General features: G+C 37.0%; 1 protein-coding gene across 1 annotated transcript in view; it reads right to left on the bottom strand.

The window, feature by feature from the left end:
• Positions 1-15,566, bottom strand: part of ZDHHC15 (zinc finger DHHC-type palmitoyltransferase 15) — a 159,443-nt gene that overhangs the window by 49,007 nt on the left and 94,870 nt on the right. The window contains 3 exon segments of the mRNA XM_033201252.1: positions 6,508-6,611; positions 10,269-10,395; positions 12,852-12,984. Coding sequence (XP_033057143.1) covers positions 6,508-6,611; positions 10,269-10,395; positions 12,852-12,984 — 364 coding nt within the window.

Raw genomic sequence — 15,566 nt, 5'->3', positions numbered from 1 at the left:
GGAAATGTAAATTAGTACAGTCACTATGGAAAACAGTGTGGAGGTTCCAATAGAAACTAAAAATAGAACTACCACAGGATCCATCAATTCCAGTACTGGGTATATATCCAAAAGAAAGGAAATCAGTGTGTCAAAGAGATATGTGCACTCCTATGTTTACTGCAGCACTATTTATGAGAGCCAAAATACTAGAATCAACTTAAATGTTCTTCAGTGGACAAATGAATAAAGAAAATGTGGTATATGTACACGATGGAATATTATTCATCCACAAAAACGTTAAAATCCTGTCATTTGCAGCAACATGGACGGAACTGGAGGTCATTACGTTAAGGAAATAAGCCAAGCACACAAAAACAAATATTGCATATTCTCACTCACGTGTAGGAGCTACAAAAGTGGATCTCACAAAGACAGAGAGTAGATTGGTTGTTACCAGAGGCAAGGAAGATTAGGGAGGAGAGGAGAATAAAGAGAAGTTGATTAACGGGTGTAAGTATACAATTCGATAGGAGAAATAAGACCTTGTGTTTGATAAATCAGTAGGTTGCCTATAGTTAACAATAATCGATTGTACATTTCTTTTCTCTCTTTTCTTTTTTATTGAGACGGAGTCTGGCTCTGCTGCCCGGGCTGGAGTGCAGTGGCGCGATCTAGGCTCACTGCAAGCTCCGCCTCCCGGGTTCATGCCATTCTCCTGCCTCAACCTCCCGAGTAGCTGGGACTACAGGAGCCTACCGCCATGCCTGGTTAATTTTTTGTATTTTTAGTAGAGACGGGTTTTCTCCATGTTAACCAGGATGGTCTCGATCTTCTGACCTCGTGATCTGCCTGCCTCGGCCTCCCAAAGTGCTGGGATTACAGGTGCGAGACACCGCGCCCAGCCTGTACATTTCAATATAGCTAGAAGAGAATAATTTGAATGTTCCTAGTCTAAATAAAAGATAAATATTTGAAGTGATAGATATTCCAATTACCCTGATTAATCTTTACACATTATGAATGTATAAAAATATCACATGTACCCCTCAAATAAGTACATCTATTATAAAAATATTTTTAAAACCACAGGGCAATTTTGAGTTCCTAGATTATTTGTGATAATAATTTTAAGTAAAATAAGTATGGTTTCCTCATAGTGGTACACCCAAAATTTAAAAAAAAAGAAACAAGAAACTGGAATTTTGAAATCTTAAAAAAATGAAAATGCAATTTACAGAATGAGACAAAATATTTGCAAACTATATATCTGATAAGGGGTTCATATCCAAAATATATGAAGAACTCATCCAACTCAATAGCAAAAAATAAAAATAAAAAATAAAAAATAAAATTAAAACAAACCAAATACACAGATTAAACAATGGGTGAAGGACCTGAATAGACATTTCTCAAAAGAAGACATTCAAATGGCCAACAGGTGTGTGAAAGGATGCTCAACATCACTAATCTTCATGAAATGCAGATCAAAACCACCATGAGATATTACCTTCCACCAGTTAGGATGGTCATTCTCAAAAAGTGAGAAGATAACTAATGTTGGTGAGGATGTGGAGAAAAGAGAATCCTTATCCATTGTTGAGGGGATTTGAGTTGGTATTGCCATTACAGAAAACAGTATGGAGGTTCTTCAAAAATTGAAAAATAGAACTACTATATGATCTGGCAATCCCCCTTCTGTGTATATATCCAATAAAATAAAATCAGTACCTCATAGAGATATCTGCACTCCCATGTTTACTGCAGCATTATTCACTGTAACTAAGCTATGGAAACAACGGATGTCTCTGTGGATGGACGAATGTATAAAGAAAATTGCGGGATAGATATACACTTGATTTTTTTTTTTTTTTTTTGAGACAGAGTATTGCTCTGTTGCCCTGCCTGGAGTGCAGTGATGAGATCTTGGCTTACTGCAACCTCCACTTCTCAGGTTCAAGCGATTCTCCTGCCTCAACCTTCCGAATAGCTGGGATTACAGGCGCATGCCATCATGCCTGGCCAATTTTTTGTATTTTTAGTAGAGACGGGGTTTCATCGTGTTAGCCAGGATGGTCTCGATCACCTGACCTCGTGATCCACCTACCTTGGTCTCCCAAGTGCTGGGATTATAGGCGTGAGCCACCATGCCCGGCTATTATTTGGTTTTTAAAAAGAAGGCCATACTTCCATTTACAACAACATGGATGAACCTGGAGGATAATGTTAAGTGGTATAAGCCAGACACAGAAAGAAAAATCCTGCATGATCTCTCTAATATGTGGATTCTCAGACAAAGAGAGAGCCAGAGAATACAACAGTGGTTACCAGAAGCAGGCAGGTTGGGGGAAATGTAGGCCAAAGTGTACAAATTAAGTAGTTACATAGGATGAACAAATCTAGAAATTTAAAGTATAGCATGGGGGCTATAGTTAATAATATTGTATTGTACACTGGAAATTTTTAAGAGCATAGATTATAAGTACTCTTATAACATAAAAAAGGTAACTATGTGAGATGATGTACTTGTTAAATTGCTTACTTGTAATCATTTCACTATGTATTTGTATTTCAAAACATCATGTCGTACATCTTAAATTTTACAATGAAAGAAAACAAATAAAAGTATACATATTTAAAAACTAGAGTTATTCCTTTGCAAATAGAAAAAAACATTGCTCTGCTGCTGGAGTCTTTGTCGACATCTCTGTTAACTTTACTGCACAGAGAATATTAACTGTGGCTATCTCCTGCAGATTTCCAGGGATACTGCATCTCAAATAAATGACCACAATCAAAGAGTTCAGCAACTAATTTGAAAGGAGTGACACTTGGAAAATGGCAGAGCCTTTGCTACTACTGAAACAATAAAGAAACATACGAGTTCAAGACCAGCCTGGCCAGCATGGCAAAACCCCAACTCTACTAAAAATACAAAAATTAGCTAGGCATGGTGGCGCACACCTGTTGTCTCAGCTACTTGGGAGGCTGAGGCAGGAGAATCACTTGAACTCGGGAGGCGGAGGTTGCAGTGAGCCGAGATCGTGCCACTGCACTTCAGCCTGGATGACAGAGTGAGAATCTATCTCAAGGAAAAAAAAAAAAAAAAAAAAAAAAAAAAAGAAACACAGAACATTCAAAAAGGCACCAGAGCCATAAAGATGTAAAAAATTGAGAAATCAGCTGTACAAGAAATATTAAGGAACTAGGATTACTCCCAGCCCCTGACCCCAAGAAAGCTGAAGTTCTTTATGGGTTTCACATATAGGCAAGCTCTGACCCACAGCAGTTTTCATTTAAGAATCACCCTGACAATCATACCCAACTTATTATTCATGATACTTAGGTAGAGCCATAGATGCCACCCATCCAATTTTAAGAAAATGGATCCCAATTTGAATACAGCAGAAAGAATTATACTGTAATCTTTAATTTTTATTATGTAAGCTACAGGAAAATTTATAATGAGCAAAAGCGGTAATATAACAGATATCTTTGGATCATTTCCTCAAGAAGCTAAAATATAGCCCCAAGACTCAAAAGTCTTTAAAAAGATGCCTGTTAAATCTCCTCAGAAGACTACATGGATCTATACACTGGGTATTTAAGCATTTTCTATACATTTGTGCATTAATTAAACCTTTTATTTTCAAAAATGACATCAGAGAAGCCTATTTAAATCCCTTGATTTCATAAAGGTGTTTCTTTACCTTATAATTTGCTGTGCTAATATAAGGCTGGGATCTCAAAGATCACAAAGGCTTTATGTAGTTCCTGACTGTGATATTACATTTGTACCTAACAGGTTATTGTTAGCATATTTTATCTTTTTTTTTTTTTTTTTTTTTTTTTGAGACACAGTCTCGCTCTGTCACACAGTCTCACTCTGTCGCACAGGCTGGAGTGCAGTGGTGTGATCTCGGCTCACTGCCAAGTTCTGCCTCCTGGGTTCAGGCCATTCTCCTGCCTCAGCCTCCCGAGTAGCTGGGAGTACAGGTGTCCGCCACCACATCCGGCTTTTTTTTTTTTTTTTTTTTTTTTTGTATTTTTAGTAGAGATGGGGTTTCACCGTGTTAGCCAGGACGGTCTTGATCTCCTGACCTCGTGATCTGCCTGCCTTGGCCTCCCAAAGTGCTGGGATTACAGGCGTGAGCCACTGTGCCTGGCCAAATGTTTGTTTTACATTATGCAATGTACATTTTTTTTTCTTTTGAGATGGAGTCTCACTCTGTTGCCCAGGCTGGAGTGCAGTGGCACAATCTCGGCTCACTATAACCTCCGTCTCACGGGTTCAAGTGATTCTCCTGTGTCAGCCTCCCAAGTAGCTAGGATTACAGGTGTGTGTCACCAGACCTGGCTAATTTTTTTTGTACTTTTTTAGTAGAGATGGGGTTTTGCCATGTTGGCCAGGCTGGTCTTGAACTTCTGACCTCAGGTGATCCGCCCGCCTCAGCCTCCCAAAGTGCTGGGATTACAAGCATGAGCTACAGCGCCTGGCTGTACGAGTACATTTATGCTAAATGAAATGTTGTATTTTGGGCTAGGAATAAAAATTCCACTTGATTCCTAAACGAAATTAAGTTCAATACACACATGTAATTTCAACTTATAGCATCTTTCCTAGGAATCTAAGTTGTTAAAAGTGTAAGAACTGTTTGTATATGACAGTTATGCACAGAAAATGGGAACAACTGAAGATAGCATAGAACCAACCTAACAAAGAATACAGCATGAGAACTTGCATTAGATACTAGAATGGGTTACAAAGGAGGATTGTGGATCCTTCAATGAACTTAAAAAAAAAGAAACCCAGCTATCTAAGATGGCATAGTGGTCTTGCTAAAGCTAAAGGCACCTTACAGTTTATGATTTTATGATTATATAAGAAGCAGCTGAACACTTCAGATAACTAAATGGCATGCAATTACAGCACTGTGTCTCATATGTACTTGTCCAAAAGAGAGATATAGCATTGTAGTGGAAAAAACCTAGGATTTGGAATCAAGATACCTTGACATGTGAGATTAACATCTCTCAATTTTAGTTTCTTAATTATAAAATGGGGATGCTATTAATAACACTGCCTATCTAACCTGAAAGTTGTGAGGGTCAAAGGATATGAAGAAAAAGTATAGGAAAGCACTTTGTAAACTATAAAATAACATACTAATTTTTTAATGGTTGAATATTTTTGAAAAGGTCTGGAATTGGAGACTGCTTCAAAACATAACCTCTTTATGATGTGGTGCTGTATCTACATTTAAAGTATTCCACTTGCCAACACAAAGGTCAGATATAAATAGCTTTTTCCATTGTGAATTATTTCAAACCAGGTAAAGACCTGATAAGTATTTGGCTTCTATTAGAGTTTAGTTTTAATACCAAAATAAGAGTTGTTATAACTTGTGACTGCCGTAAATAAAAGTCAGTTCAGAAAGACTGAAGACTGAAGGAAGATAGGTCAAAATATAGTCAATTTTCCAACAGTCAGCAGGAGGAAGTAAGGGAGTTGCCCTTGTTGTAAGTTCTTTGGGATGGGCAATAACTGTTTTCTTTTTTATCTATGGATTTGTGGCTATTTTGTATTCCTTGGACCTAGTAACATGCTTTTCTCTAAAACTAGATTTCCTGGTAATCAGGGCCTGGATAATCCAAGTGGGTAAAAAATTTGAAAGGCTTGCTCTCCACTGCTGCTCCCACTTCAATGCTTTTCCATGTCCTCATTTAGCCTCCTTCACCCCAGGTACGGTTTGTGATAGCCACTACAAATTCCTACTCAAAATTGCTGCCAGCTACTGCATTATTGGGAACAGTAGCCAAAATGACTCTCTAATGGCTGGTATTAGCAACATAAGTATATGTTGGAGGCACAAAAGTAGGCACAGCAACAGGTGGAGACAAGGAATAGGGCTGGCAATGGGGATACATTACATGAGAACTCAACTTTTAACTCTTTACAAAATGCCTTAGGATGACCCAGTGACCTGGTAGTAGAAAGTTGGAACTTATTTTCCTTTGCCCCTCTTCCTTTTAGAAAAGTAGACTACATGCATGTGTAGGCTTGTCCCATTACTATCTTTTAGTTTTTAGTGTATTTAAACCATTCTAAAAAGAGACTGAGCATACGATTTTAAAGAAAATTTAACCAATGTGAATGAAGGAGGATGGAGAAAGGTGAATTGTTGCCCATTGATTAAACTGAACTCCACATTCAAGCAAAGCACTACAAGTGACTACCCAGCAGGATTGTTTAGAAATCCATATATATCCAGATGTATATCTGACTGGTGATATAAATCACGGAATCACAAAGCTGGTAAGGAACCTCCCAAGCTGCAATCTAATCTTATCTAAATTTCCCATGGTTACTAAACAAATCTGGCCACACTTGCTCTCCTCCATCCAGAGGACACTTATGAGGTTGACATGTTTATAAAATCTTTCTGGATTTACTCACTATTTACTATTTATTCACCACATTACATTGGTTGTATTAACGTGGACTTCATAGTCTTTGACCCAACTTACCTTGGTTGTCATCCTCATTGTCTTCCCAGGGTTCTTCATTTGCTAGCAGTGGGTTCTGTGACTCATTCATAGACCTCATAGGGAAGGAGTGTCCATCACCAGGGCTGGTGGGAAAAGAAAGGCAGTGAGCTATTGCAGCTGACATAGACTTTTGTGAAGGTTATAATCCTCTTAAAAACAAGAGGGAGGTTCTTAGGCATATTTAGTCTTATTGTCTAAAGCCGTGGCGGAATGGACTCTTACAATAGCATCATTTAGTTGCTATATTGCTCTCGATTTCCATATCTTACTTGTGTGTCTGCATCAGTGTTAACTTCTTGTTTGTAAGCAACTCTGTAGTTTGGTTCCCAAAATGCCCAGTATAGCAATATGCACACACAGCAAGCTTCATACCTATCACTTAATGATGACGATACAAATTTATATCCCATTATCTTACTGCTTTGATTCTAAGTTTTCAAGAAAGATGACCATCTCTGAAACATTGAATACAGTGGAGGTAAGCTGATGTGAATTGGTGAAAGACAATGCCTGAATGCACTGTTATTTATTTGGTTTGCACGGCAGAAAGGTTATTAGGAACTAGGGGAAAGAGCCAGAGTGAGCCATCTCTAGACTGCAGATTTTGGGGGCAATTATCCACATGTGGGGTCTCGCTTTGTGGCTACCTGTGGTAAGCTAGGGTCAACTCCCTGGTTAATTTCTGTCCACTAACAGATGGGATGCATTGGAGGGAACTGAGCTGGCCCCAGCTAGAAGAGGTTACAGTTTGAACATTCAGTTTAGGTATCTGAATGCACTCCACCTTTGAGTCTGAATGACTTTTGATGTTATCTATGCCTTTTCTCCTGTTCACGTATATGGTAAATTGAAAGTTGACAGATTTTATTGATAGCACTCTAAAGAGAATGTAAGTATACTGATTATAAATGAATGGGCCTTGATTTTTGGTTTTGTTCTTTATTCCAGAGAAGACTCATTTTACACCTCCCTTTGATGTGGTGATGATGTGTGTATATTTGTGTATGTGAGTATGTGAATAGGGTATAGGTAATACCTGGTAACAGTTATTAATCAATATTACCCACTGACATAGTTTTGCCTTGTGCTTTATAGACAGGTTAGTTGGATACACCACATCTCTGAAATAAATGAGTCTGTAAAATACTAACTGCTACACAGGAAGTATCAAGGCAATCAATCAAGCAGAAGTTTTCCATAATTACCACCCTACCCCCAACAAAGTTTCCTCAACTAAGTGAACATGAATGTATCCCTGTCTAAGGAGGGGACCGAAAGGGGGCTGCAAGAAGGCTAAAAGCAAGCTCTGCTCCAGAATTAGTTTTGTTGATGGTGGTTCAATCTGGTTCACAAAGTCATTCACAGAACACAAGCTTGACTGTTTATTTCTCATCCGCTACTTTCCCTGCATAATGGTTGCAGTTCTAAGAATTACCTATAACCTCAAATTAAACTGTACTACAAGGTGACAGTAACAAAAGTAGCATGCTACTGATACCAAGACAGATATATAGACCAATGGAACAGAACAGAGCCCTGAGAAATAATGTCACACATCTACAACCATCTTATCTTTGACAAACCTGACAAAAACAAGCAATGGGGAAAGGATTTCCTATTTAACAAATGGTGTTGGGAAAACTGGCTAGCCATATGCAGAAAGCTGAAACTGGATCCCTTCATTACACCTTATACAAAAATTAACTCAAGATGGATTAAAGACTTAAATATAAGACATAAAACCATAAAAATCTTAGAAGAAAACCTAGGCAATACCATTCAGGACATAGACATGGGCAGAGACTTCATGAACAAAACATCAAAAGCAATGGCAACAAAAGCCAAAATTGGCAAATGGGATCTGATTATACTAAAGAGTTTCTGCACAGCAAAGGAAACTATCATCAGAGTGAATAGGCAACCCATAGAATGGGAGAAAATTTTTGCAATCTATCCATCTGACAAAGGGCTAATATCCAGAATCTATAAATAACGGAAACATACTTACAAGAAAAAATTAAACAACCCCATCAAAAAGTGGGTGAAGGATATGAACAAACACTTCTCAAGAGAAGATATTTATGTGGCCAACAAACTTATTATAAAAAGCTCATTATCACTGGTCATTAGAGAAATGCAAATCAAAACCACAATGAGATACAATCTCATGCCAGTTAGAATGGCAATCATTAAAAAATCAGGAAACAACAGATGCTGGTGAGGATGTGGAGAAATGGGAACACTTTTACACTGTTGGTGGGAGTGTAAATTAGTTCAACCATTGTGGAAGACAGTGTGGCAATTCCTCAAGGATCTAGAATGAGAATACCATTTGACCCAGCAATCCCATTACTGGGTATATACCCAAAGGATTAGAAATCATTCTACCATAAAGACACATGCACACATATGTTTATTACGGCACTGTTCACAATAGCAAAGACTTGGAAGCAACCCAAATGCTCATCAATGATAGACTGGATAAAGAAAATGTGGCACATATACACTATGGAATACTATGTAATCACAAAAAAATGAGTTCATGTCCTTTGCAGGGACGTGGATGAAGCTGAAAACCATCATTCTCAGCAAACTAACACAAGGACAGAAAACCAAACACAGCATGTTCTCACTCATAAGTGGGAGTTGATCAATGAGAACACTTGGACATAGGGAGGGGAACATCACACACCGGGGCCTGTCGGGGGTTGGGGAGCTAGGGGAGGGATAGCACTAGGAGAAATACTTAAAGTAGATGATGGGTTAATGGGTGCAGCATACCACCATGGCATGTGCATACCTATGTAACAAACCTGCATGTTCTGCACATGTACCCCAGAACTTAAAGTATAATAATAAAGAATTACCTATAACCTCAAATTAATCTTTGTTCTTGCTTTTTATATGTTTTATTCATAAAATTAGTATTAACCACAAAATATGTAAAATGGAGAAAAGATAAGTAATTTCTAAGACTATTGCCCTTACCACTTTTAACATTTTTTGGTATATTTCTCTTCTGCTGTTTTTCTTCTATATATATTTATGTTTTTAATCACAGTGTATTGAATTTTTCATTTTTCACTTAAAATATAGTACTATTTTTAACATTTTTTGGTATATTTCTCTTCTGCTGTTTTTCTTCCATATATACTTATGTTTTTAATCACAGTGTACTGGATTTTTCATTTTCCACTTAAAATATAGTAAGCACTTTCCCTTTTGTGACATAGTCTTTATAACCATTACTTTTGATTGTGTAATATTCCATCCAGTATATATATATATATACACACACACACACACACACACACACACACATTTATTTATCCATTCCCATATTTTTGGATATTTAGGTTGTTTCCTAATTATTGGCTACAAATAATGCTGTGATGGACATTTTTGTGCACAGTTTGTCTCTGTCTTTAGGGTAGATTCAATTCCCAGAAATGGAATTACTGGGATGCTGGACATGTAGATTCTTGTTTTTTGATAGATATTACCAAATTCAGTTATAAAAGATTGGTAGTGCCACTGCACACTGCCACAAAGTAAGCATGAGAATATCTATTTTATCAGACCCTCACCTCTTTATTTGTCTTTACTAACCTAGAAATGAAGAACTTGGGGAATAGAGTTTCACATTGGACTGATACCTGCTGCATACTACAATCAAAATTGAATTTGCTGGTTTAAGGCATGGTCCAGTACTAACTTCTTCCAGTGGTAATATTACTCACCTGGAACCAATAGGTATTAACCAGAACTTCTTCTTATCTCCAAACACCTGCTGGATATTCTTGATGAAGCCAAGGTTGAACCCATTTTTCTCTGGGCCACTTGTAAACACTGGAGTGCAGAAGGCCTCTAAGGCAAGGCAGGAGAGTTGAAGAAAAGAGGAAGAAAACAATAAAGAAACATATTTCAGCATAGTCATGATTTTACATTTCTCCATGTATGTGACTTGGTTCTATCATATCTTTTTGCTATGGTAGCACAGATATTGATTAGCAATTTTTAATTGCTAATATTGATTAGCAATTTTTAGATATTGCTAAATTACTTAGTAAAAACCAGTTTAATCACTTAACACAAACTAAGCTTGTTACTGCATATAAAGAATTAGAACTCTCTTTTTAAAAGACAGGGGAAACACATGGTGGTAAAAATAATTAAGCAGCCATGGGGGTAGTATGTATTTTGTACTGCTGAATTCAGAGTATAGGAACAGATTTAACAGCACTTTATTTGAATCTAAGTGGCAACAACAACTGAATGGTTACCGTCTTTAGAGCTGGAAGAAAATAATGACATAAAGAGATGGTAATAACATTGATTTGGTTTTGAAACATTTCAAAAATGAAAGTGTTCATGCTGAAGCCTGCAATGTAAGAAACTGAGTTTTACTTCAGATAAAATGTCAATTGGTGAGCCATAATCACTTCAAAGACTGTAAGGAATGGGACCATGTTAGAGAACATTATTTTTAGACACACATTTATCCCATTAAGTAAATGATTTCACTGTTGGACTCTGGCTGCATCTGACTATTTCTCATTTGTTCTTTGTTTTCAGATTCTGTTATCATGAAGCTTTTAGTGGTTTTCCACTTTGTAGCTGATCTCTAAGCCAAATGTGCTAATCTACCATCCTAGCAACTAGGGGCTACATATATATTTGGTTAAGAAAATGGGTGCAAATACTTTATTTTTTTTTAATAGATACAGGATCTTGCTCTGTCACCCAGGCTAGAGTGCAGTGGCACAATCTTAGCTCACTGCAGCTCTAAACTTCTGGCCAGGGTCAATCAATCTTCCCATCTCAGCTTACCGAGAAGCTGCAGCCACAGGCACATGCCACCACACCCAGCTAATGATTATTATTTTAAAAATATTGTAACTATTATTTTAGGTTCAGGGTAATGTACAAGTTTGTTATAGAGGTAAATTTGTGACTTGAGGGTTTGGTGTTTGCCACCCAGGTACTAAGCATAGTACCCGAGTGAATTTTTATTTTTCTGAACCCTTCCCTCCTCCTATATTCCTCCCTCAAATAGGCCCCAGTGTCTGTTGTTCCATCCTTTGTGTTTATGTGTACTCAGTCTTTAGCCCCCACTTATAAGTGAGAACATGAAGTATTTGATTTTCTGTTCCTGAGTTAGTTCACTTAGGATAATGGCTTCAAGCTTCATTTGTGTTGCTACAAAGGACAGGATCTCATTCTTTGTTATGGCTGTGTAGCATTCCATGGTGTATATGTACCACATTTTCTTTATCTAGTTTGCCATTGATGGACCTTTAGGCTGATTCCATGGCTTTGCTATTGTGAATAGTCGCCCAGCTAATTATTTTTATTTTTATTTGTAGAGATGGGGTTTTGTTATGTTACCCAGGCTGGTCTCAAACTCCTCAGCTCAAGTGATTCTCCTGCCTTGGCCTCCCAAAGTACTGGGATTATAGGAGTGAACCATCATGCATGGCCAATAGATTGCAAATACTTTCTTAGCATTATTAGCAAATAAATTCCCAAAGTGTAGTAGCTTTTGCACTAAACTTTTCTCAAATCTATCCTAGCTAAACATTCAACATTCAAAACTTGGACACTTTGTCCTCACTCCTCATGTACTGATTTGTACACAATGTAAATACTTATTTCATCATAGATGAAATAAAATGTACTGGAATCCATCAGAAATATAGTTTTCCAAATAACAGCCTATAGAGTAACTGACAGAAAATATGTTCATTTATTTTACTTATTTTCTAGAGAATCATTTGTTTAATGTGTTTATCTCATTCCCACAGCACCTAAACAGCCCCTTGATGATTACAGATATTACTGATTTTTTTTTGTTTCTCAAGACTTTTGGAATCTTGTTGTGGTTGGTTTGGATTTTTTCTCAGGGCTCTGGTTTTAGATGTGCATAATAAATTAGATCCTACTGTCTTTATCAACCTTTACTTCTCCCTTCTGACATCCCCTTCTGTACTGATTCTTTCTTTAATTTCCTCATGTGAACACCTTTTAGAAATCTTCTGAGCTATTAACCTTGGGAGCTATTACCCAGTATGCACTATAAAGAACAATGGCAATTTTTGTTTCTGTGTGGGGTTTCATTAAAAAATATTCTCATAATTAGCCTATAAGCTTCATTCACTATGCCTTTCTATTTTGGTAAAATGTATTTTTATCTGTCTCAGTTTGGGGGTAGAGAGATGTCATGCAGCTAAAATGCTTCACTAGAAGTTTTACTTGGGAACAATCCACAGGTCCTTATGATACACATTAATATGTTTTTTCCTAATCTTAGTATTAAGTCTTACCTAAGGTGGTTTTGTTTCTGCTGACAAGCCAACAATGGTAACCAAAGAGAATCACAAGGCTGACAAAAAACATGCAGGCCACAAAGAGAAGAAAAAGGACATGGAACTTAGAGCGAACACTGGGTAATTCCCCCTAGAAAAGAAATAATAAACAAGCAAAAGATTAACGTGGAAAAGGGATGGCTAGTTTTAAAAAATATATAGGTTAGTAGTTTTTCACATGTATAAAGTGTCTAGCTATAATTTAAAAAATAGATTCTGTAAAATTTTTATAATATGGTTCTTTCTGTTAATGATGATACCTGTGAGTGTGCTCTCACTCTACAAAGCCTAAAATGGATCCTTGCTTAAGTGAGGTTCAGTGTAAAATAGAGTATATTAGATACCAATTATAAAAGGTCATGTGAAAAGGTTATTCTTGGGCCATAATTAGTATGCAACCTCTCAGAGCTTGTAGTCAATTTAGTTTGAGATCTTGAACTCATATGCCTTATCCTCTTGTCTCAGGGTAAGTTATTCTGGAATTCTTTATATATCATGTTTCCTCGGGCATGTGTATGTTGAAAATGTCATGGTGACGTATGTAAGAAGTTAAAACATATAGGTAGAATTTTAAAATGTCCTACCCATAAGTCATAACCTGATTTTAAAGTTGTTGTAGATTTTGTGTGGTTGTTTTTTATAGCTGAAGTAGAATGTGCTGATATATTACCTCCTGTGAAACAGCTGTTTAGACAGTAAAAATCAAGCAGAATTTTTACAGGCAACTGTAAAAGTAGGTGGCTAAAGATTTTTATAGTTATCTAGGACATCTTATTTTCCATGTGGCACCAGCCTTTTTTTCCGACATGCAGCCTAGACCAGAATGAATGTTATAAAGTTCTGTAACATGAGCAGCATGTAACATTTATCTTCTGAAGAGAATCTTAGAAAACATTTTCAATTTTGGTGTGAACAGTTGGGGGAATGACTATTATTTATTTCCTCCTTCCCTGTGATAATTATTGTTTCAGTGTGATGAATCACTTTGAAATATTTCCAATTTCTCTCTAGTAATAAAGTTAAATGTGATTCTTAAGTGGACCTTAACTTCTGAGTGATCTAGTTCTACTCCAATTTGGAAGGAGAAAGTTAAGGCTTTTCAACACTTGGCAAGTTCAGATAGTACAGATTTTTTTCTTCTCTGAGATAATATTTTTATTCATTTTTATGTATGGAAATATTGGGAATCTTCCAGGTTGTATACTGAAGGATGAAGACAAGGATGCTTCCCGTTATCTTCAGCCAGTCAGATGCTGCCAGCTGAGTGGGGGTCCAAGTGAAAATTGCATAGGGACAGAGCAGCCCAGAAAAGAGCTACCTCAAGAACTTCAACCTTCAAGAATATTTACCTGAAACTCTCTTGTTTGAAATGATCCCTCTACAAATTCTTGGCCTAAGCACCTAAACTGAATTAGATTGGTTTTTGTTTTATTTTGAACTTACAGAAAAAACTCCATATATTGCTTTGCAGTGGGTTTTGCCTTGACTGTGTTTTTGCTTTCACAATCTTTAGTTTTTAAAGAATGTTTTAAAAATATTTTAAAGCTCACATTTATTTTACTGCTTATTTTTTCACATATAAATGGGTAGTAGAAAATGGCTGGACAAGAGGGACTGATACAAAGTCAGTCCACAGTCTGTCTGGCTGAGCTGACGTCTCTTCCCTCACCCTGCCCAATTACTCTTAAAGAACATTCTTCTGTCTGCCAAAGCATATCTACTGTGTTGTCCCTTGATAGAGTTCTTAAACTTTTTTTTTTTTGCTAGAAGAGGGTGATAGCCCTATGTTCAAAAATACCTTCTCAGGAGATAACCAAGCTAAATCACTCAAAGTAATAGCCATCAGAGAGAGATCAGATGAATACTGGCAGAATAATGCTATTTTCCTGATTCTAAAATAATTCATAGCTCTGTGAGGAGATCCATGGCCCAATATGTGAGGAATGTATTACTATTTTTTGCATAAGGAAAAGATCAATCTCTTATCAAAGTAGCTATTGTTTAATATAGAGAAGAGATAAATAATCTGTTGGTCTTCTGAAATCTTTATTCCCATGGAGCTAGAGCTCTCCACAGCAGAGCCATAATGGGCAGTAGGACATAGTACAGTGTGTAAGTTCACGGGGCTTAGGGTCAGACTTAGGTGAAAGTCCTAACTTTGAAATTTACAAGCTGGGTGATCATAGACAAGTCACTAAACTACTATGAGCCTCAGTTTTTATCATCTTTGAATAAGACTAATAATTCATGCTCTGCCTACTTCACAAGGTTGTGGTAAGGATCAGACGAGATAAGAGGTATAAAAGTGCTTCAAAAACTGTAAAGTACCATACAAATGAAGGTTGCGATTGATAGGAGCACAGCTTGTCTCCTTGATACATGGCTTTCAAAATACATGGCAGTGTTTACTTTTTATTTTAAGGGGATATTCAACTTAAACTGAGAAAGCCATCCCAAACTACATTAAAGTGTTATCTGGCTAACGAGACTGCAAAGAAGCATTTCTCTGAACTGTCAATGCCCTTTTCATTTTAGGGCAAGCCAGGACACATTTCCTTGCCTCTGATCTGTGAGGCATGAGCTAGCCTACTGTGGAGAAAAAAACATGAGGGAATATAAAGAGAACAAGGTTATGTTCACTCTTGGTATTACTTGTGAATACTGGCACATTTC

Source organism: Trachypithecus francoisi, unplaced genomic scaffold (assembly GCF_009764315.1).
Source record: "Trachypithecus francoisi isolate TF-2019V2 unplaced genomic scaffold, Tfra_2.0 Lachesis_group6, whole genome shotgun sequence".
NCBI lineage: Eukaryota > Metazoa > Chordata > Mammalia > Primates > Cercopithecidae > Trachypithecus > Trachypithecus francoisi.
Note: the sequence above shows the minus strand (reverse complement) of the source record. Positions and strands in the feature narration are given on the sequence as shown.